General features: G+C 24.1%; 6 protein-coding genes and 1 non-coding gene across 8 annotated transcripts; 3 read left to right on the top strand and 4 right to left on the bottom strand.

Moving 5' to 3' along the window:
* Positions 1 to 3,249: 3,249 nt before the first annotated feature.
* Positions 3,250 to 3,861, bottom strand: LOC122856313. Its single transcript, XM_044158006.1, has 3 exons — positions 3,763 to 3,861; positions 3,286 to 3,671; positions 3,250 to 3,253 (listed from the first exon to the last, which is right to left on the bottom strand). Exons 1-3 carry the CDS (start codon positions 3,820 to 3,822, stop codon positions 3,250 to 3,252), a joined length of 450 nt encoding a protein of 149 aa, XP_044013941.1. The 5' UTR covers positions 3,823 to 3,861.
* A 1,075-nt stretch (positions 3,862 to 4,936) lies between these two features.
* On the bottom strand, positions 4,937 to 5,057 carry LOC122858513. The gene has a single exon (XR_006374301.1). It is a non-coding gene; the product is annotated as a U5 spliceosomal RNA (small nuclear RNA).
* A 647-nt stretch (positions 5,058 to 5,704) lies between these two features.
* LOC122857419 (tectonin beta-propeller repeat-containing protein) lies at positions 5,705 to 11,661 on the top strand. Its single transcript, XM_044159580.1, has 3 exons — positions 5,705 to 5,920; positions 6,285 to 10,441; positions 10,525 to 11,661. The coding sequence occupies exons 2-3, from the start codon at positions 6,311 to 6,313 to the stop codon at positions 10,585 to 10,587; spliced, it is 4,194 nt and encodes a 1,397-aa protein (XP_044015515.1). The 5' UTR covers positions 5,705 to 5,920; positions 6,285 to 6,310; the 3' UTR covers positions 10,588 to 11,661.
* LOC122857421 (cationic amino acid transporter 3) lies at positions 11,153 to 16,565 on the bottom strand. Its single transcript, XM_044159583.1, has 9 exons — positions 16,419 to 16,565; positions 14,333 to 14,567; positions 13,921 to 14,049; positions 13,594 to 13,854; positions 13,200 to 13,334; positions 12,870 to 13,124; positions 12,384 to 12,779; positions 11,385 to 11,660; positions 11,153 to 11,259 (listed from the first exon to the last, which is right to left on the bottom strand). Exons 2-9 carry the CDS (start codon positions 14,559 to 14,561, stop codon positions 11,153 to 11,155), a joined length of 1,788 nt encoding a protein of 595 aa, XP_044015518.1. The 5' UTR covers positions 14,562 to 14,567; positions 16,419 to 16,565.
* Positions 16,566 to 16,944: 379 nt separating this feature from the next.
* On the bottom strand, positions 16,945 to 18,819 carry LOC122857422 (general transcription factor IIH subunit 2). Its single transcript, XM_044159584.1, has 7 exons — positions 18,627 to 18,819; positions 18,349 to 18,550; positions 18,142 to 18,270; positions 17,899 to 18,075; positions 17,566 to 17,825; positions 17,239 to 17,488; positions 16,945 to 17,082 (listed from the first exon to the last, which is right to left on the bottom strand). Exons 1-7 carry the CDS (start codon positions 18,683 to 18,685, stop codon positions 16,945 to 16,947), a joined length of 1,215 nt encoding a protein of 404 aa, XP_044015519.1. The 5' UTR covers positions 18,686 to 18,819.
* Positions 18,820 to 18,872: 53 nt separating this feature from the next.
* LOC122857420 (trafficking protein particle complex subunit 11) lies at positions 18,873 to 23,060 on the top strand. Of its 2 annotated transcripts, XM_044159582.1 has the most exons (6): positions 18,873 to 19,039; positions 19,247 to 21,552; positions 21,617 to 22,031; positions 22,119 to 22,544; positions 22,619 to 22,695; positions 22,869 to 22,995. In XM_044159582.1, the coding sequence occupies exons 2-6, from the start codon at positions 19,255 to 19,257 to the stop codon at positions 22,893 to 22,895; spliced, it is 3,243 nt and encodes a 1,080-aa protein (XP_044015517.1). In that variant the 5' UTR covers positions 18,873 to 19,039; positions 19,247 to 19,254; the 3' UTR covers positions 22,896 to 22,995. The 2 variants fall into 2 exon arrangements, with proteins under 2 accessions (XP_044015517.1, XP_044015516.1); XM_044159581.1 differs by having other exon boundaries at positions 18,874 to 19,039; positions 21,617 to 22,544; positions 22,869 to 23,060.
* A 98-nt stretch (positions 23,061 to 23,158) lies between these two features.
* Positions 23,159 to 23,789, top strand: LOC122857423. Its single transcript, XM_044159585.1, has 3 exons — positions 23,159 to 23,266; positions 23,328 to 23,445; positions 23,516 to 23,789. Exons 1-3 carry the CDS (start codon positions 23,187 to 23,189, stop codon positions 23,630 to 23,632), a joined length of 315 nt encoding a protein of 104 aa, XP_044015520.1. The 5' UTR covers positions 23,159 to 23,186; the 3' UTR covers positions 23,633 to 23,789.
* Positions 23,790 to 24,502: the final 713 nt, after the last annotated feature.

Here is a 24,502-nt window from a genome sequence, read left to right as displayed (position 1 = left end):
ATAAAAACATAATGTTTGCATTTTAATTCTTCAAAACGTTAATAAATTGTCAGTACTAAATTGATTATAATAAACTTTTCAGTAAGATAAAAAAATATATTATGATATGAACACTTAATAAATTTCGAAAGAAAAAAAAGAAAAAAAAAAAAAGAGTCGTCCCAGTAGATCACGAACTATTTCTCTTATATTTCGAAAATGATTAGAAAAATTAATTTAAAAAAATGTAAATTAGTCAATAATTGGTTTTTATAAATGTACATGATTTTTCCAGTGCAATTTTTTTTTTATCTAATCTATAATATAAGCATTTGATGAAAATAGTTTTATTAATATGTCAATTGAACTCCTTTTCAATAATTTTGGGAATAATGTTATTCTTTTTTGAGTTTGATTTTCACCAGCTGGATCATAATATGGGCCTTTTGGATTGTTCATACCTAATATTTTACGTATTTTTGAAGCAGATTTTGTATTTGTATAGAAAAATAATTTTGAGACTGGGTTACCAGAGTGTATTAATACTTTAACAATATGTCGATGTTTAACACGTACTTCAACTATTTTAGTTTTATCCTCAAGCAATGGTACTGATAATATTAAACCAGATGTATTTATGATAACACGATATTGTGGTGTATATTTATATGATCCAATTTGAACAGTATGACACATTAATACTGACTGCACTTTTTGATTTTGACGAGTATTTTCTTTATCATTATTAAACAAATCATCATCAGCAGCTTGTAAATATTTTTTATCAGGGAATACACTACCGTCCTTTGATAGTTCATTTTCAACATCACCAGTATCATTATTTGATAACTTTTTGTAAAACTTATCAATTTTGTAAATCATAGTTTTTTTTTGCGATGGTTGACTTTTATCTAACTTTGTTTTTGTATTAATTTTAATTTTTTTTTTACAATAATAACAACGATTAAAATCAATTGACGAAGAACCACAATTATCACAAACAGCTAATTTTCCATCAATATATTTTGGTTTTTCAATGGAAATAATTGTTGATACTTGTGTGCTATTATTATCTATGAATTTATAAATTCCATCATTCGATTTTCTATTTTTTTGATTATTCGCATTTGTATCTTGATTATTAGATGATAATTTTACACAGTTCGATTTTTTAATTGATTCCTTGGCTGGATAAATAGTCATATTTTCATTTATATCATTTGAATTAGTATTGCCAATTGTTGGTTGTTTCTTGTTGAGATTTGATGATGAATTATTTGGATCTATTGATGTTGTATGTAGATTTAATTTTGTACTATTATTCTTAATGTCATTATTTACTTTGACATTTTTATAATAATTATCAATTGACACCATCATATCTTTTTTTTGAGCCAGTTGAAATGTATGAGAAACTGTTTTTGGATTATTTTGAATTTTTTTCTGGCAATGATAACAACGATTAAAATCTATTGATGGTAAGCCACATTTAACACACACTGCAAGTTTTCCATCAATGTATTTTGGTTCTTCAATATTAACAGTTGATGTTGCATGTATATTATTATCATCATCATCTTGTAAACATTTTTCGTCAGACAATTCATTATCGTCATTTGATAATTCATCATTAACATCACTAGTTTCTGTTGAATTAACAATTGAAATTTCAACAATATAATTTATTTTTAATATTGTATCTTTAACAAGTGTTACTGTTGTTGTTTCATTAAATAGTATACCAACCTGTTCAAGTAAATCGTTAAGAGTACATTTCTCCTTTGGTATATCAAATGTTATTAATTTTTGTTCATCATCTGGCATAACAACCAACATTTTAACAACATTTCCCTCTACTTGATCTTGTACAATTACTGTTTGTGGATTATCAATGGCTTTTTGTACATATGCATAAATTTTAGTTTTATTTATTAGCCTAATTTTATCTGATAAATTATCGGAATGTATTGATGTATCAGATAAATCTTCAGCTGCGGTTGATGGTGCAACATTATTTGCTGATGGTAGTGTTGATTGCTGCTGTTGCAAAGCTTTTTTTTGTTTTTGAATTGTTACTGGTATGAGTGTTGTTAAATATTTTTTATATGATGAACCTGGCTCATCATCATCATCGACAACATGCTTTATTCTCTTTTTCAATGGCTAAAAAATAAAAAAAGTATAATAGTTTCTTTTTTTTTTTTTGTAAATAAATTAAATTAACAATTCTTACTATCGATTGTGTCGGTGGATTTTTCATCGTTAATTGTTTTGTATTATTTGTAGGCACATTGATCAATTGTATATTTTTGATAACTTCTTTTGTAGTTTGATATTCTTCTGCAGGTACCACAGTATTATCCTCAGCCTTGTTATAATATACTTTTTGACTGTAACATAAAAAAAAATTATACTATTTAGCTACAAAATAAATTACATTTAAAATTATTCAAAAAATAAAACTAATTTTTTCAGTTGAAATAAATTCTAGATTATTTTTTATCTTTTTTTAAAAGCTTTCATGAAGTAGATTAATATGATAGCAGGAAATATGATAGTTAAAATTGTCCAACTTATTTATTTCTAAATGAAGAAAGAAAGCATAATAAAGTCTTTAAATATACATATATAATTTTTTTGTTTTGTTTAATCAATGTTTTTTTTTGTGTTATTGATACGAAATGAATTACCTTCGATCTAATGAACCTTGTTGAAATTGTCCTTCAATAGAGACTTGTTGTTGAAGGACTGGTGTATCACTACTTTGTTGTGTTGTATACGTAATGTATTGTTTACCATTAACATTGTTGTCTACTTCAGACATTAATAGTTGATAATTTTGTTCATGAGATGTGCAGATTTGTTGAACAGGTTCAATTGTACATTGTATACCATCAAGGGTTAACTGATTTACCGTATTACTTGTAGCACTTTTATATTCATGTTTATTATTAATTAATGTTGGTGTTGCTGTTGGTGATTTTGGTGCTGGTGTTTTTGTTGATGATGTTTGTAATTTTGATGATACTGCAGGTGATAATACTGGAGATGTTGATACTAATGATTCTGAACTACAAGTTGGCTGAAAAATTGAAGAGTATAATTATTTATTTTTTTTTGTTAACAACTTGATTTAACTTGGAAATTAAATTAACAATTTTTACCATTTCTGTAGGTGGATTATTTGCATGCACATCAATCTGCTGATCATCAATAGTTTCAGTTATTGGTACTATTCTATTATTGTCACTAACTCCAGTACCTGAATCATCATCTGATGATATTTTTGGTTTATTTTGACATAACAATTCTGGTGTTGGGTAACTATTTGTATTTACAAATAAATATTTAGCATATTCTAAAAATATAAAACTAAATGTTCGAATTTGATCTGCCATCATATCTGATGAAATAAGATAAACTGATGATACAATTGATTTTAAATCATCAAGTGATGCACCAGCATTCTTTTTTTTTTCAAGATAACCAATGAACACTGATAAATTAGTTTCTAGTGGATCTTTTTTCTCAATTAAACAATAATTCCACCATTCATTAAGATGAATATCATGTTGTTGAAATGATACATCATGTGATTTTTTTTTTCTTTTCGCCTGTCTTATTGCCTCGATGAAACCAGGATAGCCAGGGTTATCCAAATTTGTTGAACAAGATGGTATTTGTTCATCAATCTAAAACGTTATAAAATTATTAAAAAGAATAATTTAAAAATACATTTAAAATATACACAAAACATGCTAAACGTGCAACTGTTACAATTACCTCTTCTGGTACATTATGTGTCGATTCGTTTATCGTTCCATTTTGACTTTGTTCTTCCATTGTTCATGTATAATATGACACGTTCTTATTTAATTAGAGTTCTACGATAAATAGAACATACTTGTTGACAATTGACATACTTATTGTGTCAATACGTTTACATAACCCACATTTTTTAATTCCACTTTCAAGTTATTTTTATTGGCTGCCTGATAATGAATAAAAAATCCAATAAAAAATTGTAACGTGTAATTTGTGCGCTGACTCCTTATTCTTTTGTGGACATAATCCTAATTATTATTTATTTTTTTTTTTGAATGATCGTTTTGTGTGTTGGGAATATAAAAAATTAGCAAGCAGTTGTTGTTATTTATGTTAAAATAAAAAAAAGTTAAAACAATTAATAAAAAAAAGAGAAACATTATTAAACGTTAAAACATGTTAAAGTAATTTTTACTAATATAAGTAATAACCGAATTAAATTTTCAACAACTATTTGTTTACTTTCTTATAATTTAATGTAATTGTTTTAAAAATGATTAGATGAATAAATCATAACTAATAATAATTTACTTGATGAATTAACAACTTTTTTAATTTTATTTCATTTTAGTCCTCCACTTGAACATTCTATATATATTTTAATCAAGCCTTGGATCATTGATACGAGCTGCGAAGAGGATAACTTTCGTAGAAATGACCCCATTGAATAAAAATAAATAAACCCAGATGTATAAAAAAGAAAATTATCGCTGTATATTATTAAATACAGCTAATCATAATAATTAATAGCGAATGAATAAACAATGTATGGAATGAAAAAAAAAACAAAAATTAATGCTATTTATTTAATTATTTATTTACTCATCATAATATTTTAAACATTTCATAATTGTCTTGATAAATAAGAAAAGCTTCCAATAAATTTATTAAAGTTTGTTAAAAAAAAATTTATGATTATTCATTTATAAATTATTAATAGCGTACATGGCGTACATAAAAATGTTTATTGCTCAAATATTGATCTGTAATAAAAATAAAATTTTAATTGAAAAATTCATTCATAATAAAATTTTTCTCCAGTGATTGCCACATGATTAATCATTTAAATTTTATTACACCAAAATTAGCAATACATTCGATAAGGTCAGGATTTTTGGTTAATTAATAAATAAACCCAGCTTTCGCTAGGCTTCTAAAAAAAATTGAGTAAAATACTCATCGGTGTTCCCCGCCACGGAAATCTTTAGTAAAAGGCGAAAGATTTATTCGTGTTTTGAAGGGGAACAGAGTGTGACTGGTAAAATTTTTTGGGAGGTATCTCTATCTTTCAAAATAAATATTCAAGTATGAAAATTACCTGAGAGACTATCCACCTGGCGGTTTTTTCTGAGTAACTGCAATATTCAAATGTATTTTTATAATGATAAATTTTAGAATTATAAGATCAAGAAGTACGTATACATTTGTAATTTATTTGAATACATATATTTATCCAATTATTATAAATACAGTTGATAAAATTTTAACAATATTTTTATGTCTATACGTTTTAAAAATCCAAATTTAAAACTTCATTGCATACTTGAATGTACGATGGATACTAAAAGTGTCATTTCGATTTCGTTTATATTTTTTTTTTTAATACACAAACGCAAATTAATTGTATTATTTTATCTTTATATACATATTATTATTTATATACCTACACAGGTATTTATTCAATTTCTTTGTAGAAATTTCTCAGATTAAAAAATAAATGCTTTTTTTTTTCTAAGCTTCAAACAAACATACGTAAGTTAAAATTTAAACTTTACAGATTTTTACTTGATTGATTGTCATTGCAAAGAAAATCTACATTACCATCAAATATTACAACCCTTTCTCTCCCCCTTCGAAAAAAAAAAAGAAAACAATAATAAAAAAAGAAAATAAAAATTTCGTTGCCCGGTGGCATATCAGCTGTCTCATCTGACAGTTACACTCCAGTAGTTAATCATTGTTGTGACTTAAAAATAAATAATAAATATTATATTTCTATTTTCCAATAACTCAAGACACATATTATTGATCAAGTGTTACAAAATGATGAATACAATAAAGTGACAATTCAAGGTAAAAAAAATATTATTCAACCACATCTGTTAATTAAAACAAGGTACGTTTAATCAATATTATTTCATAAACAAAATCAATGATACTTTTTAAAATTTATACTTAAAAATATAAAATAACCATTTAATTGTTATCAACAATTCAATTATTATTGTTATACTTCTTTATCTTGTGTATATAAAAAAATAAATACTTACAATGACTCATTTCTTATCGTCCATTTTTTTTTTTTGCAATAATGAATAAATAAGAAAAAGAAAAACAATATTTCTTGGGAGTAAATTAAATTAATACTATATAATTTTATTCCATGTATTCTTTTCCCAGCAATTAGATATATTCTATTGTCTTTTTTAAAATTATATAATAATTAATAAATTAATAACATTTTGATGATTGTTTCACAGAAAAATAAATAATAAAAGTCATAAAAATGCCAAGTACATATTTATATGGTATAAATAATGAAGGAAGAATATTTGGTCTATCAACAACTGGAAATATGTGGCGTGAATTTATATATCTTGGTCTTGAATTTAAACGTTTATCAGCAGTATCACATTTTATGTGGGCAATTGGTGGTGATAGACAAGTATATGTTCATGTACATGGTCTAGATATACCAATACGTATTAAAGAAGAAACATGGGAAAATGAAAGATGGTTACCAATTGAAGGTTTTGGTGATAGATTATTACCAACAGATCGTTATCATTTTTCAAATATTGATGGTACAATTGATAGATCACGTGATAAAGTAAAATTACCATCAATGGCATGGCAATGGGAAGGTGATTGGACAATTGAAACAACACTTGATGGACAACCACTTGATCATGATGGTTGGACATATGCTGTTGATTTTCCAGCAAAATATACACCAATTAAAAAATGGAAATCATGTGTACGTAGACGTAAATGGGTACGTTATCGTCGTTATAGTGCAATGAATTCATGGTGTGCAATAGCACCATTACATAAAGATCCAACAAAAGAACCATTTATTGATGTATCAATTGGTGGTTATCAAATACCAGGTACATCAAATGGACAATTATCTGTATGGGCTGTAACAGCACATGGTAGATTAATGTATCGTTATGGTGTTACAACAACATCACCAGAAGGTATACGTTGGAATTCAATAAAATTAATAAATGGACATGAAGTTATACAAGTTAGTGTTGGTACAACTGGTCTTGTATGGGCAATATTAAATGATGGTAGAGCAATAACACGTACTGGTATAACACGACAAAATCCAATTGGTGATGATTGGTCAATAATTGATATACCAAAAAAAAATATTAAATTAATACAAATATCTGTTGGTTATAATTCTGTATGGGCTATTACAAATGATTATACAGTATGGTTTCGTAAAGGTATTAATGGTGATATGTCTGGTGTTGATGTACAATGTGCAACTGGTAATGGTTGGATTGAAATGTCAAATAAAATGGCTGTTATATCAGTAACATCAAATGATTATGTATTTGGTATTGGTTATGATGATCGTTATTTATATTATCGTACTGGTATTAATAAAACTGAATTAACTGGTAAAAAATGGCGTTTAATTAATGTACCATTACAATTAAGTAGAGCTAGTAGTAATGCTAGTTTATCATCATCAAATCGTCATAGTTTATGTGGTACACCAAAATTAATAAATGATTATTATCAAAATTGGAATTCATCATTAAATAAATCACCAAATAATATTAGTTGTAGTAGTAGTAGTGGTGGTGGTGGTGGTGGTGCACATGGTATTGGTAGTAGTAATAATAGTAATGTTGGTAGTGTTGGTGGTAATAGTAATGATAATGATAATATTAAAACAACAATAAATAATATTAATGAACAATCAAGAAGTGCACCAACACCTACATCATTAAAATTATGGCAAAAAAATGATAATGATAATAGCAATAAAAAAATTGCATCATGTGATGAATTATTATCTGATATTGTTGGTAATATTAAAATATCAAATGAATCATTATCACATAGTTGTGAATCAACAATTGTCATTGGTAAAGGTATGGATTCAACAATTAAAGTTAATCCAGCAGCATGGAGTCCAGTACATTCAGTTGGTTCAATGGTTGGTGTTGAAGCACATCCAGAAACTGATGATTCAATATTTGATCCAGATTTAAGTGGTAATTCTGGTATTTATGGTGATGATGAACATACAAATGGTATTTATTGGACAGATAATGATGTATTATGGTGTAATATTGAAGCTGGTGCATGTATTATTGATACAATAAATTTACCAAAATGGTTAAATGATAATAACAACAATAATAATAACAATAACAATAGCAATAATAATACAACAACAATGATAACTAATAATAATAATAATATTAATAATGAAATTAATGAATTATGGAGATTAACAATATTAAATAAATTAAAAAAACGTTTATCAAATATTAATTATGATACTAATAATTATGTTAATGCAATTGAACATTCATCATGGATTAAAAATGGTGATGCACGTTATAAATTAAAATGTACAACAAATAATTATGATGATTGTATTATTGAATTAGAATGGATTAGTTCAAATTCTGATAAATATGATACTGGTACATTGACAATATTAAATTCAAATGGTGCAACAACAATAACACAATTTTCAGTAACAGATATTAAATGTGTTGTATGTTGTAGTGAACCAGGTATACCACGTATATCAATACATACACCAAAATTAAAAAAATTAAAAGTATTATATTTACAATTTTCAACAGACACCGAAATGGAAGATTGGATTGGTCATATAACATTAGTAACATGTAAAATAAATAATGTTTATGGACGTCCTGGTAAAAATTCAATATGGACAACAACATCACTTGGTGATATTTATGTTTATGATCCAATAATTGATGAATCAAATCAATTAAATAATGATAATACATATACCAAAGAATTATTAGATATTAATAATTATAATAATAAAAATATACCATTTGAATGTTTATTACAAAATGGTTTTTCAATTAATTCATCATTAAATATAACAGCATATATACATGATGATGCTGATAGATTATCATTTAATTTAGTATGTCATATGTCAACAATAAATAATAAAAATAAAAATAATGATACACATGATGTTGCATTACATTTTAATCCACGTTTAAATGAAAATATAATTGTACGTAATACATATAAAAATAATAAATGGGGTGATGAAGAAAGAGATGATAATGTGTTATTTAAAAAATCAACAAATATTAATATTATAATTAATTGTGAAAAAAATGGTTATCGTATATTTATCAATAATACTGAATATACATATTATAATCATCGTATTATACCAGATAATATAACACATTTAAAAATAAAAGGTTTTATGACAATTAATAAAATATTATATAAATCAAATAATATTATTATTGAACCAATAACAATGTTTTGGCGTCAAATTGGTGGTCATTTACGTAAAGTATTAACATGTCAAAGTGGTGTTACATGGGGTATTGGATATGATAATACACCGTGGGTTTATACTGGTGGTTGGGGTGGTTTATATTTAAAATTTAATGATTCACAAAATGATATTAATACAATGACTGATACACATAATTATTATGTTTATGAAAATCAAAGATGGAATCCAGTAACTGGTTATACAAATCATGGTTTACCAACTGATCGTCCAATGTGGAGTGATGTTACTGGTAAATATAAAAGAACAAAAGAACATACAAAATTATTATCAATGCATTGGCGTTGGTTATCTGATTGGATTATTGATTTTCATACACCTGGTGGTGTTGATCGTGATGGTTGGCAATATGCTACTGATTTTCCATCTCAATATCATTCAAAAAAACAATTTACTGATTATGTTAGACGTAGAAGATGGTTTCGTAAATGTTTATTAACAACATCTGGACCATGGAAAGAATTAGGTAATACAAAAATTATTGATTTATCATTATATTCATCATTTGATAATGGTATTGATGGACCAATTGATGTTTGGGCAATTGCTGTTAATGGTGAAGCACTTTATCGTCATGGTGTATCTGAATCATCACCATTTGGTATAACATGGGAACATATACCATCTGATCAACCATTAATAAGTATTTCATGTGGTCCACATGGACAAGTATGGGCTGTTGGTAAAAATGGTACATCATATTGGAGATTTGGTATAACACAAAATAAACCAATTGGTGATTTATGGACAAATGTTGAACCACCATCTGGTGCAAAATTAAAACAATTATCTGTTGGTTGTAATGTTGTTTGGGCTATTGATTATAATGGTAAATTATATGTTAGAAAAGAAATACAACCAAAAATATTTCCTGAGGGTACACATTGGCAAACACTACCATCAATGCCAAATGATCCAATACATATTGACATGTCTGTTACAACAGCTAAACAAGGATTTCGTAGTGTATCTGTTAGTCCAGACAATGGACAAGTTTGGGCTATATCTGGTGCTGGTATTGTTTGTCGTAGAATTGGTATTACAAATGATAATCCAGCTGGACACTATTGGACAACTGGAATTGGGGTAATATATTCATTATTATTGATCAATTTTTTTTCCTTCATTTTACTTATAATATAATGCTTTTTTATTGTCATTTATTTCAGGCAAATTGGCAGAGCATCAGTGTTTCAAGTCTTACAAATGGAACTACTAAAAGTTCACATTAATATTTAAAATATATATATATATCAATTGCACACAGTATTTTTATTGTAACGAGTACTAAAAATTCATACTGCAGCTTTATTTAGCTGATGAAAAAATTTTTATTTTATTTTTTTGTTATTCGGTCTAATTAGGTATACTAGTCATTTTCAATTATTTAAAAATAAAATGCTAATAAGGCATCTAATGAATTTTTATTATTTTGTTTTTTGTTAATATTAAAATTTATTATGTTTTTATTTTTTAAAATTTATAACTATTTTTATATTATAACTATATAAAACTATAAGAATTATTTTTAACATAATTACTTGGGCGTTTGAAATACTTATTAACAAAAAAAAAAAAAATATATTATCAGCTGATGATGATTGATAATGTTTGTACGATAAATATGTACAGGCGATTGTCAAAGAAAAAAAAAAGTAATTTATAAAATAAATTATGCTCAATGTGTAAACAATATGCTTAATAAAAACAAAAAAAGAGCAATGAAAAATATATAGATGTTTTTTTTTTGTCTTCTTCAAATGTAATAATGGAAGTAAATTTAATAATTTATTTTATTTATAATTTTGTATTTGTTCTTGATGATTCTGCGTAAATTCGTGATAATTCATTTTTACGTCCTTGTGTACTGTTTTTAATACCATAAAAAAAATAAATTCCAAAACCTAAAAGAAAAAAATATAATGAAATGAAAATTAAGTTGTACATTGTTTTATTGTGTTAATAATATGATTAATAATGATTGAATAATAGTTAAATAATAATAATAATGTATTGTTTTCAAATTCACCTATAATCATCCAAACAATGAATCGCATCCAAGTAAAAAAATCCAATTGTAGCATCAACAATAGATTTATAAAAATACTACAACAAGGTACGAATGGAACAAATGGTACTTTGAATGACAAATGAAGTCTGTCAACTGGTTGTCTACCAATTGCAATAACACAGAGTATCAATAGTATTCCAAGTATTGTCAATGATGTATATTTCAATAAATTTGTATTATTTCCATCGAATTCAGTAAAATTCAATATCAATCCAAAAATAATAACTAAGACAGCTGTAAAGAAAAATTAAAATAACAAAAATTAACATGTGTTAATTACTTTAATAATACGACTTAATAAAAGAATAAAATTATCAAGAAAAGATTATTTTTTAAAGCACATGTTTAGTTGTCAAATCCTATTTAAGTTGAAAATAAAAAATAACAATTTTTACATTATCAAGTTTACAAAAAATAAAAGCATGAATAAATATATATTTCAATTAAATTATTTTTACATTTTTTTTTTGAATTTATAAAACTGGGAATATTATTTTAAAAGGAAAATAGATATTCTCATTTTAAAATTGCTTACATTAATTTTAAATTTAAAAGACATTTTGGTGTAAATAATATTAATCGTACTTAATTTCTTTTGAAATAAAAATATTTATCAGTTTAATCTTGAACGTTTTGAATTTGCCAAATTATCGCAAGAAATTATAATGAAATCTGACAAATATTATTTACCATGATGGCCTTCAAGTTTGAAATTAATACAATGCCATTTATAATAGAAATATTTTTGTTTCAATTAAAAACAAACGTAAAGATAATTTAATTGAAATATAAATCAATTTCTAGTTTATTATTTCGACAGCCTCGATATAGTAAAAGTTTTGAATTTAAAATGAAAAATTAATATTAAAAAAAAGTTGAAATTCAAAAAGAAAATATAAATCATATCACAATATAATTTTTTAAGAAATATTTCAAGTAATATTAAAAATAACTCACCAAAAACAACAACACCCCAACTAGCAACTTCACTGGTAAATGTAGTTGTAACTTTTTGATTTCTAATATTAAATAAACGAGCAAAATAATTCATCAATGATGGTTCACTATCGATAATTGTATTGACTGGTATTTTAATACTTTGACTTGTTTTTTTATATCTCAGAATAATAACTGATATAGCAACAATAGTGTATGCCAATAATGTACCAATCGACATCATATCAATAAGTTGTTCCAAATTAAATATCAATGTCATTAAACCAGTTAATCCACCAGATATAATTGTACCAATAATTGGTGTATGAGTTTTTTCATTAATCTTAGCAAGTGATTTAAATATAATACCATCACCACCCATCACGTATAAAATTCGTGGCAAAGGAAACATAGCACCTTTAATTAAAACAATAATAAAATTATATTTATTAATATCAAAATCAAATTAAAATGTTAATAATAATACCAATAAATTTATTTATCTACCTAACAAACTTGTACACAGTGCAAATACAGCACCAATATTAACAACCCATTTAATTGTTGGCCAGCCAACTTGTTCGAATGCATATGGAAATGGTGAGCTTGGATTTTGTGCATAATATGGTAACATCATTGTTAATACTGTTGATATTGAAAAATAAGTTATAAATATTATAAATAAACTAACACAAATACTTATGGGTATTGATTTTTGTGGATTTTTAGCTTCTTCACCACAAGATGCAACACAATCAAAACCTAAAAAATAATTTAAAAAACTACTTTAATATTAATTTTTGATATTTATATTATTAATAAGAAATTATTACATACCCACAAAACCATAAAAACATGTTGCAGCACCAGCCATAACTCCACGAATTCCAAATGGCATAAAACCACCTGTTCCAGCACCTTCTGCTGGAAAACCAACATCAGTTGGTGATATATTCCAATACGCTGGTACAGCTGCAATTTTTTTATAATTATTTTATCTTTGTATAATTTATTATCAAGAAAATTTATTCATTCATATTTTATTGTTTCATTTTCATTAATAGAAGGAAATTAATTGGTATTGGTTTTGAAATGAAATTATATCTAATCAGTTTATTCAACTGATTATTATCAAACTGCATTAAAAAAAATAAATAAAAGTTTGATAAATTTAATAAAGATAATTGTTTTATTATTTTCTGTTTATCTGGATATTAAAAATATTGTTTACCTTTAATGGAACCAGCGATGATAACAATGAGAATTGTTGCTAAATTAACAACTGTAAATATCATATTTAAATTTGATGATTCACGAGCACCAATACATAGTAAAATACTCAATAATATTATAACACCAAATGCAAAAAAATCTGGATAATCAGCAAGATATGGTACATTTATCGGCATTAATGAATGAAGATTATCTTTCATTGTATTATTAATCATAGCATCAACATATTCACTCAGACCTCTTGCAACACTTGCCGTACCTAAAAAAGTTTATCAAGTTTAATGTCAATAGTTAAATTTAATGATTTGTCCAGGTGATAATTTACCAATGACATATTCCAATATAAGATTCCATCCAATAACAAATGCAATAAATTCACCAACAGTTACGTAACTGTATATATAAGCTGATCCTGCTTTTGGTACCCTTGAAGCAAACTCAGCATAACACATACCTGTAATTTATGAATTACAATTTTACGCTTAAATAATTAAAGTAAAAATTGTTTTTTAATTTATGTGATAATATCAAAATAAACAATAATTTTTCAATATATATTTTTTTTTTTAGGCCATGGACACATTCGATTTTGATAAAATATTTATCTACATGACAAACAAATTAAATAAAATCAATAAGACAAAAAACAATAAAATGTTTCTTTTTTTTTTGTGTGCGTTCATTTTTCGTAAATAAGGAACAGATAAAAAGTTTATTTATATGTATATTAAATTTACCTGCAAGTGCCGATGCAAAAGCTGCAATTAGAAATGATATACAAACTGCTGGTCCAGCTGTTTCTTTGGCTACTTTTCCAGCAAGTATATATACACCAAGACCAAGAGTTGCACCAACTCCTAATGCGATTAAATCAAACAATCCCAAGACACGTGCCAATTCACTTTTATTTTCATCATCTTCAGTAACACGACGTCTTGATAATGCTTGCCAAAGTTTGAATGACATTTTAAACTGTAAATTTCAATAATTAAAATATATATAAACATTATTATTAAATTAATTAATCGAAATAACTAACTGTAAGCTTTAGAAATTTTGAGGAAAATAAAAGTTAAAAATGTGTAAATAGAGAAATAAAATTCTACTATTGATTAAGTAATTTTTATATTAAATATACATCATATTTACAATCGAAAATATATATTTTTTTTAATTTGTCATCGAAATAAATATTATTAATAAATTATTTTATTAATTTCATCAAATATTTAATGATTTTTCTATTTGTGTTTTTTATAAGAAATTTGTTTCTGTAATTGATTTTAATAATAAAAAAATATATATAAAAATTTATTCAGAACAAGTATAGGTTTTTCGAAAATAATGCACAAAAAAAAACAATTTTATTATGACAAAATGTTAATGACACTTGGAACAAACTCAAGGATATTATTCAAGGATCCGATGTAACAAAAAAAATTATTCTATTATCCTTGAAACACTTAGTTTTTTTTTATATTTAAAATTGATATAGTAAATGGATTAAAAATAAACAAACAAATTATGTAAAATAAAAAAATTCATTTTAATAAAAATAATTCACATGCATTATGATAATTATTTCCATTTAAATATAAATAATAATGATATTCATTGAACAGAATGTAATTTTAATTTTTACATTTTTATGCAAGAAGTAATCATCTAAATTGTCACAGATAATTTTCCTCGTTACGTAAATAATTGAGAAAAAAAAAATGGCATATGTATGAATGAGGAAAAATAAATAGACGGAAAAATCATCAAACATTTAGTATATTTCAATTATACGAAATTCAAATCAATGACATTATTTCTTTTTCTTGCATAAATTAGATATTCACCATTGCACACGAGTAATGCGTGACATTTTAATTAAAAAAATTATAAATAAATAAAATTTATTTAGTTTATATTCCAATGAACTCAATGTTGTTATCTTTTTTTTTTTAAGTGCAATGTGTTAATAAAATGTATTAATAAAATGAATAAATAAAATTTAAAACAAAAAAAAAAAAAAAATAAGTTTTTCTGTCCATATGATTGTCTGAGACGGTCTTATCTACATTTGTATTTGTTAATGTATAAAAAAAATATTTAGCTACATGCTTAGTACTTAATTTGAAAACTTACTTTGTGTCTAATAATAATTAATAAATGAAAGTAATTTAAATTTTTATATTCAAAAGTTTTTTTCTTAATTAAATTTTATGTTTATTTATTTTGATAAAAATTATTTAAATTAATAATTAATGGTTAATTAATTCAATGATAGTGGGTTGTGAAAAAATTATTTAATAGAAAAAAAAATATATTTTTTGAATATAAATAAGTAATTCAGTTACAAGAAATTCAAACGACCTATTTGAAATATCGAGTGCAATGAATGATAAAATAACGATAAGTTAAAATTATTATTATTGTCATTAATATAAATTTTTTATTTTTAAATAATAATTCAAAATACGATTATCCATAAATTCTGATGAAAACAAATATATAAATCATACTTGAATGTGAAAAAACACAATTTTTTAACATAATTTTGTTTTTTATAAAAACAGAACATTTACGTTGAAATTATTATTATTATTTAAGACAAAATTGTTATAAATTTTCGACAAAATTCTAGACATAAAAAGATGATAAATATTATGAAGAAAAAAAAAAGATATTATTACTTTAGACTAATCACATAAAAATTGAAGTATAATTCAAATCTTCGTCACAACAATTATTGATAGATATGATAAAGAAAAAAAAATATAAATACAAGCTGTTACTATTAAAAAAATAAAAAAATAATTTCAAAATAAAACTTACCAAATTTGTTGATATCAAATTATTTTTTAATTAATTAATCCTTTGATATATCCATGAGTTTATCTGATTATTTTTGAGCGATATAAGTTTATTAATTTTTTCGACTGTCTATTTCGAACTTGTCGTATCGATGGTTCTCACACGACTGAGGAGGAAACATTGTTTGAAAACACAAAGTCAACGTTTAGTCTTTTTCTCCCAGATTCTATTATTTATAATATCATTTTAATGATAAATCTCAATTAACATATTTTTTTTTTTTAACATTAACAGTAGTACTTATTCTACCGAAAAAAAAAAAAGATTAAAATTTTTTTAATTATCATTATTATTTAATTTATTTAATTAATTATTATTTAATTAATTTACAACTAACTAATGAGTAATTATTAACAAGTTAATAATGAAAAATAAAATCATCAATGAATATTTTTTCGTTTTTTTAAAAAATATAAAATGATATATTTTTAAAAAAAGTAAAAAATACTCAAATTAAATATTTCTTTCCAGCATATTTGGTTTTTTATCACGTGTTGTTATTTCCAGTTGGTTGTTTGAATGAATTTTGATTTGTTGCACATCCAGGACACGTGTGAAGTGATTCGTGAATGAATATTTCACAATCAAGACAAAAACTATGTGAACACTTTTCACAAACATAAACCTGTAATCAATAAATTATATTTGATAAAGTAAGACGTCATCACAATCATAAATCAAGTGTCGATAAAAGAAACAAAATTAAAAAATAAAACGTAATAAAATATTATCCAATAGGATACTACGATAATATTGATTATTTTTTTATATGTATGTATACCTTTTTGTCAAGTGACGTTAGAGTTTTTTGACAGCCAAAACAATTTTTTAATGTTTCGTCAAATTCAACTTCAGTAAAATGTTTAACTGGAAATAAATAGTGATATGAACGTGCAAGATGTGGTGCAGAAACAAGGGTAAGTCCACATGATCTACATTCAACTGGTAAATCACAATGTTTTGATAAACATTGAGGACATAAATAACCAGCACTTGTTAATTTTACTAGCTCATCTTTACTATCAGCATGACTGTAAAACAATAAAGAAATTATTACTTATTATAATTTAAATGCTATATAATTTAAATTTGTAAGATGTTTATTTACCACATGCAAACACTTATTGGTGTTGGATCTGTTCCCAATGATGCTAATGAATGATGAGGAAATCCCATTTTAACAAGTGCTGCTTCAAGTCGTGTTGCTGCTGGTGGTGGATCAATATGCATATACAATTGATCTTTAAAATGTTTATCATCAAGTACAACACCATGTTCACCACCAGTACTTGTTGCTATTTTTTTACAAATATGTAATTCAGCAGCAAGATTAATAACACTACATCTTACACCTTCTGTTTTTAAATTCTGTAATGAAAATTGTTTCATTATTTAATTATTTAAAGAGTTTTCTTTTTTTTTTTTTTTTTTTTCAAATTACCTGAATAGAGTCAGATATATTACCAGGATCACAAGTTGTTAATGATCCCATTATTACTAATATTTCACGGCTAGCATGTGATGGTAAATTTTTTAATGATTTTAATGCTAGTTCTAATGAATTTTGTAATGATGGCTCACCAGCTAATGGAGTTGAACCAAGTAGTCCTTTAATTTCCTATTCGAAATTAATATACATTATAATTATAATAAAAAATTATAGATAAATTATAAAATAACATACCTTTAAGTGTTTCTTTGTATTACCAGATAAATCACTGATCTTTTCAGCTCTTTTATTTTTGGTAACTATTAATCCCAATTGACTTATTGGATTTTGATAGAAAAATTCATCAATAAATCCCTCAAGAAGCTATATAATATTTAAATAAAATTACTAACATAAACTAGTAAATTAATGTTTTATTAAAAATAGTAAACTATAATTTACTTTTATTGAACAGATGAGTCGTGTTGGTTTTAAATCTTGAATTGACATTGCCTCAGAACCATCCAAAACAATAAAAAGATGTCTCATCATTCCAAGTCTAGCTGTACCTGTTTTTTCTAATTGTCTTTTTCTTTTAGCTTTATGAATAATATCAGCAACTGATGCTTCCAAACCACCAGATTCATCTTCTTTAATTGCCTCCCTTAAAAAAATTATATTCCAATGTTTAGTTATAATTATTTTGTTATAAATTTTTCTATAAAATAATAATTTTATACCATGTTTTTTCATAGCCAGTTTCCCAACGATATTCTTTTGGATTATCATCGTCTCCCATTGTTTATTTTTATTTATTTAATTAATTATCTAATAAATAATAATCTCTTTATTGCAACTGATTGCAATTTTGTTGTGTTGATCCTTGTGCTATTTACTTGTCAACAGACTTGTCAATTTTTTGAGGTTATGCCGGTGAGAGAGAGAGAGAGAGAAAAATTATTTATTTATTTTTATTTATTTTTTTTTGAGCATATTAAATCTGCAGTAGATAAAACAGATGTCACATAACCTAGACTTGTTATCACAGCTGCTGTCAAATGTATGTCATATGTCAAATGTAGACCACCAATTAAAATAACAAATTTTTTCTAATAAAACAAATAAACTAGTTTAAAATATTATTCAAAAAAAGGTAAATTTGTTTTCTAATTTTTAATTATTTATTTAACATATTTAATAAAAAATTTGACTATCTAGTAAACACTTGTATCAAAAAATAAAATATCAACAATTTTACAAACAATAATAACAGTTGTATGATAAACAAAACAAAAAATATATTTATAATGATAATAATATCGTAATAAATAAATAAGTAATAATTTTTTATATTTTTTAGGTAATAAAATGTTTGATTTACCACCAGAATTAGTGGCAAAACCATTGGCATTAATTGCTTTGACAGGTCTTGATATATCAAATACAGTACATCGTTCAATTTGGGATGCATTTAGTAATAATCGTCGTCCAGATTCACATCCAATACAATTTAAATTACTTCAACAATCACATGTATTTCCAGTATCAAAACAAAAAAAAAATTCATATGAATGGTATACACCAAAAGGTATATTAAAACGTAATTGGATGACAAAATATCTCAATGAAATACCATCAGTTGTTGTATTTTTTTATGATCTTGATTGGAATGATCCACAATGGAATGAAAAAAAAATTGATTGTTCATCAAAAGTACAATCATTACGTTCATCACTTGATGGACGTAATACAAAAATTGCTGTTGTATTAATACAAAAATCATCATCAGTATCATCATCACCAACAGATAATGAAGATACATTAACAAGTGATAGAGCAACATCATTATGTACATCATGTGAATTACAAGGTAAATTATTATACATATTACCACATGGTGATCATTTAATGGGTTATATAACACGTCTTGAAAATGCATTTTATGATTTATCACAAAATTATTATCATCATGAATATAGAATTGTTAAAAATCATCGTGATCAACTTAATAAAAATTCACATCAATATATTATAATACGTCATCAATATAAAATGGCATTTTATAATGAATTAAAAAATGATAAAAGTATATCATTACGTCATTATCAACAATGTTATAAAGATTTAAATGACATACGTATTATTGATACAAATATATATGAAATTAAATTAATAACAAGTTTTGTTAATTATAAAATATGTAAATTAATGTTTTTATTAAATCAACCAAGAGATGCAATATCACAATTTCGTTGTCATACTGAACGTTATCGTAATTTAATTGGTAATGATAATATTATATTTGAACATTATGGATGGATGACAAATCAATATTCAACATTTGCTGAATTATTTGATGATGCTATTAGACAAGGTTTACCAGCAGTACAAACACAACATCCTGGTTATTATTATCAACTTGCTGCACATTATGCTACTTTACGACAAAAATCAATTAATAATATTATTATTAATGATGATGATAATAATGCTGATGATAATAATATTGAAGATGATGATAATAAAATTGAATATTATGGACAAAGATCATTTATTAAATTTGAACAAAAAAATAATAATTTAAATAATATGACAATTAAATTATTACAATTACGTGAAAAAAAAATTAATCATTCAATGATTATTATTGGTTTATTAGGTAATGCAATATCACAATTTAAAATTTATCGTTGTCCAAGAATGAGAAGATTATTAGTTGTACAAATGGCTAGTGAATATTTTAATGTTAAAGATTATGGTAAAGTATTGACATTATTAATGCATATGTTATGGGATTTTCGTAGTGAATGTTGGCCAATATTATTAACAGATATATTAAAAAATGCACTTAAAGCAGCATTTTTATCTGTATCAATACAAGAATATTTAACACTATGTATTGAAGCACTTGGTCCAAAAATATTATTAAATAAACAACATAAATTAATAATACGTAATAATATATATAATATATTAAAAAAAACAATACCAATTGAAGAACCAGATTTACCAGATGATGATAAATTAATATCTATTAATAAATGGAATAATGAAATTAATAATATTGATAAATTAGCATTTACAATTGATGATATGAATATTATAAATTTTATTCAATTAAAAATTAAATTTACAAGCAATAAATTTTATATTGGTCAATTTATTAATATTGAATTATTTATACGTAATTTATATGATGATAATATTGAATTTTCAAAAATATCAATATCAATTAAATTACCTGGTAAAAATATTGAATTATTTATTGATGAAAATTCTAATGATAATGGTAATTTTAAATTTAATAATAATGAAATTAAAAAATTTAATTGTCAATTTGATACACCAAATTTTAATGATGGTACAGAAATACAAATAAATAATGTATCATTATATTTTGGTAATGATAAAAATTTTTCAATTATTATGAAATATACATCTTTGTTTGGTGATTGTACATTATTAGAACGTACATATTCAGAAATTCAACAATTACGTGGTACTTATTTTGATAAAATAAAATCTGTAATTGTTGCTGAAATTAAACATGAAGATAAAAATTTTAAACTTGATATTGATGCAAAAGTACCAGCTTTATTAAGTGAATGGATGCCAATAAAAATATTAATATCATCAAATCAAGATATTTCAAATGTCATTATTCAGGTAAATCATAAAAAAATACAAGTAATAATATTTTAAAAATAATACATTATTAATTTTGTTACAGGTTAAACAAATATTAGCTGAAAATAGTAATGATCCAGCAGTTGAATTGAGTTTAACAACAGATAATAAAAAATTACATGAAAATAATCAAAATTCAATAATAATTAATATTGATAATGAAAATATTAATGATAAAAAAATTGAAAAAATAATATTTGTAAGATGTCATCAAATTGGAATAAGAAATTTTATATTTCGTGTTGAATATCAAGGTAATAATGATGATATAAAACGTAATAAAGAATTATCATATTCATTAAAAATAGTTAAACCATTTGATGTAACAACACAATTTTATACAAAATTATTTGAACCATTAACAAAAGCATTTGTTAATGAACAATTTATAATGATGCCACATATTGTTTGTACATCACCATGGCCATTAAAAATAATTGATTCATCAGTTGAATTAGGTAATTCAATTGTTAAATTAAATGATAATAATAATTGTGATAATAAAAGTTTATTAAAAAATATAATATTGACGGATGGTGAAACAGCAACAGATGCATTTTGTATTGTACCAAAAATTGGTAGTGAACAACCAACATCAACTGGTGTTTATACAATTAAATGGCAAAGAAATAATAATAATAATGATATTAATGATATTATTGAAACAAGTACAAGTGTTACATTGGCACCATTGTGGGTTGAAGATGTTGTTGTTGGTATTGATGCTAATATACCAGCTCATGGATTTGTTAGAACACCATTATGTATAACATATATTATTAAAAATCATTCAGATTTATTATTTACACTTAGACTTACAATGGAAGCAAGTGATGCATTTATGTTTGCTGGACAAAAACAAATTGATATTTGTATTAGACCTAAAAATAAAAAAAAAATTGATTGGATACTTAGACCACTTGTTGCTGGTTTTGTTGCATTACCAACATTGTCACTTGCTGTTCCAATTGGTATGTTTTTTTTTCATTCATTTATTTGTCAATATTAGTTACATATTTTTAAAATTTTAATTATTTATTTACAGATGAAGAACATAAAGTTAATAAAGTACGTCTTGCTGAAGTTATGGAACGTTCATTACCAACCCACATTTACATTATGGTAAACACAATAAAATTAATTCAACAAGTTATCCATATAATTATCAGTCAAAAATTTATATTACAAAGATTGTTGAACAACAAAAAAACTCTGATAAAATATTACAACAATAAGACACTTTTATTTTTGTTTTTTATTAATAAAATAATGTTTTGTTTTGTTTTTTTTTTCAGCCAAAATCTCAGGTTGTTGAAGCATGAAGAACCAGTCAGAAAATAATAGACAATTAACAAAAAAATATATATATATATTTATAGTATTATAATACGTGGGCTTCCACGTAATTATTTCAAATTAAATTTTTATTAATAATAATAAAACAAAGAAAAATTATTATCGTGTTTATTTATTTTTATATTGTTACATATATGCATTAATAAATTTTTTTTATTTGAATTTGATGAGAAAATAAAAATCGATAGCGTTGCTATGTGTTACTTGAAACTAAAACAAAAATATAATTTTACACAGCTGTTGATTTTTTTTACATCATGGAAGACTCAATTGCTCGTGAATTTGAAATAAAATATCTAAAAGAAGAAAAATTACTCATTGAAAAGCTTAAAAAATGGTAAATTATATTTTATAAATATTAATTTATTTTTTATTAAATAACATTTTATATTTTTTAGTGAAGAACAAAGAGCCAACATGAGATCTGAAAATAAATTAAATTATAAAAATTATAACAATTCAAAGTTTGTAATTTCCAAAGAGGCTGCAATAATTAGAAATGAAAAATTATTAAAGGTAAATTTTATTTTATAAATAAATCATATAATAATTATTTAAAAAAAAAAAAAAAATCGTTTATTTTTAGGATTTAGAAATATCACGAGCACGTTTACGAACACTTACTTCATTTTCACCAACTGATCGGGAACTTTATGATCGTATCATCACTTATCGTACTTGCATGATTCATAATGATCCATAAATTAAAATTATCAAATGATGATTTATTATATCAATCTGATAACTCGAGCCGAACGAACAAACTAACAAATAATATAAAGTTTGTTGAACGTCAGGATCGATAAATCAGATCGAATAAAATTGACTTAATTAATTTGCACTTCTTTTGCCTAGCAACAAAAAAAAAAAAAAAAGAAATTATTTTAAAATATTTTTAATTAAATACTTGATACTGTAATTATAAATATTTTTGAAATTTAAAATTTAAATTATCTTTTAATATTTTTAAAAATATTTAAAAATTAAATATTTAATTATTTTTAAGCTGAGTTTATTTTATTTTTAAAAATATATTTGTATTTTATTATTGTGTTGAAATTCTTTTCAATTGTTAGTAGTAAATTTTAAAAATAATATTTTTTCATTATTTAAACTTACCGATGTGTTGTTGAGGAAGTAAACGAGTTGAAGTAGACTCAAAGTGCAAATGATTAAACCTTCCCTGCGTCTATATTTCAACGTCCCTATCGCGACCAATTATTATACCCACCGTTTGTCTATTTTATTTATTTTTTTTTTTTCACCTACGTGTCTCAAAGATACGGGTGACCACGTTTTCACGCCTGTTTTTATTTTAAATATTTTAATATATTTATTTATCGGATATTAAAAATAAAAAACATTATCTTAAACAACGACATTAATTTTAATAACTATTTTATGATATGTAAAAAGTAAGATTCAAAAATATACATATACATTTATCAGTTTATTGATAAAAATATAAGTTTTTTTTTTTTTCGAAGGTTTTGATGTTAAATATGAAGACAAACTGACACCACGAAATTATTAATCGTTATGAATATGAAAAAAAATTTTAATTTAAGAATTA

This window comes from Aphidius gifuensis, linkage group LG5 (genome assembly GCF_014905175.1).
Source record: "Aphidius gifuensis isolate YNYX2018 linkage group LG5, ASM1490517v1, whole genome shotgun sequence".
Lineage (NCBI taxonomy): Eukaryota > Metazoa > Arthropoda > Insecta > Hymenoptera > Braconidae > Aphidius > Aphidius gifuensis.
The sequence above is the reverse complement of the archived record's forward strand: the minus strand, read 5'-3'. Positions and strand labels throughout refer to the sequence as shown.

Bases quoted from the DNA above. Each gene is read 5' to 3' on its own strand.
- LOC122856313 (XM_044158006.1), bottom strand. From the start codon at position 3,822: ATGGAAGAACAAAGTCAAAATGGAACGATAAACGAATCGACACATAAT. The intron at 3,672-3,762 runs GTAATTGTAACA...ATAACGTTTTAG, and splicing joins CACATAATGTACCAGAAGAG to ATTGATGAACAAATACCATC.
- LOC122857422 (XM_044159584.1), bottom strand. From the start codon at position 18,685: ATGGGAGACGATGATAATCCAAAAGAATATCGTTGGGAAACTGGCTAT. The intron at 18,551-18,626 runs GTATAAAATTAT...AATTTTTTTAAG, and splicing joins ACTGGCTATGAAAAAACATG to GGAGGCAATTAAAGAAGATG. The intron at 17,083-17,238 runs GTATACATACAT...TATTGATTACAG, and splicing joins TAACGTCACTTGACAAAAAG to GTTTATGTTTGTGAAAAGTG.
- LOC122857420 (XM_044159581.1), top strand. From the start codon at position 19,255: ATGTTTGATTTACCACCAGAATTAGTGGCAAAACCATTGGCATTAATT. The intron at 21,553-21,616 runs GTAAATCATAAA...ATTTTGTTACAG, and splicing joins TTTCAAATGTCATTATTCAG to GTTAAACAAATATTAGCTGA. The intron at 22,545-22,618 runs GTATGTTTTTTT...ATTTATTTACAG, and splicing joins GTCACTTGCTGTTCCAATTG to ATGAAGAACATAAAGTTAAT.
- LOC122857419 (XM_044159580.1), top strand. From the start codon at position 6,311: ATGCCAAGTACATATTTATATGGTATAAATAATGAAGGAAGAATATTT. The intron at 10,442-10,524 runs GTAATATATTCA...CATTTATTTCAG, and splicing joins ATTGGACAACTGGAATTGGG to GCAAATTGGCAGAGCATCAG.
- LOC122857423 (XM_044159585.1), top strand. From the start codon at position 23,187: ATGGAAGACTCAATTGCTCGTGAATTTGAAATAAAATATCTAAAAGAA. The intron at 23,267-23,327 runs GTAAATTATATT...TATATTTTTTAG, and splicing joins ATTGAAAAGCTTAAAAAATG to TGAAGAACAAAGAGCCAACA. The intron at 23,446-23,515 runs GTAAATTTTATT...GTTTATTTTTAG, and splicing joins GAAATGAAAAATTATTAAAG to GATTTAGAAATATCACGAGC.
- LOC122857421 (XM_044159583.1), bottom strand. From the start codon at position 14,561: ATGTCATTCAAACTTTGGCAAGCATTATCAAGACGTCGTGTTACTGAA. The intron at 13,335-13,593 runs GTAAACAATATT...AAAAAATTGCAG, and splicing joins CATCGCTGGTTCCATTAAAG to CTGTACCAGCGTATTGGAAT. The intron at 12,780-12,869 runs GTAGATAAATAA...TTTTAATTAAAG, and splicing joins ACTGTGTACAAGTTTGTTAG to GTGCTATGTTTCCTTTGCCA.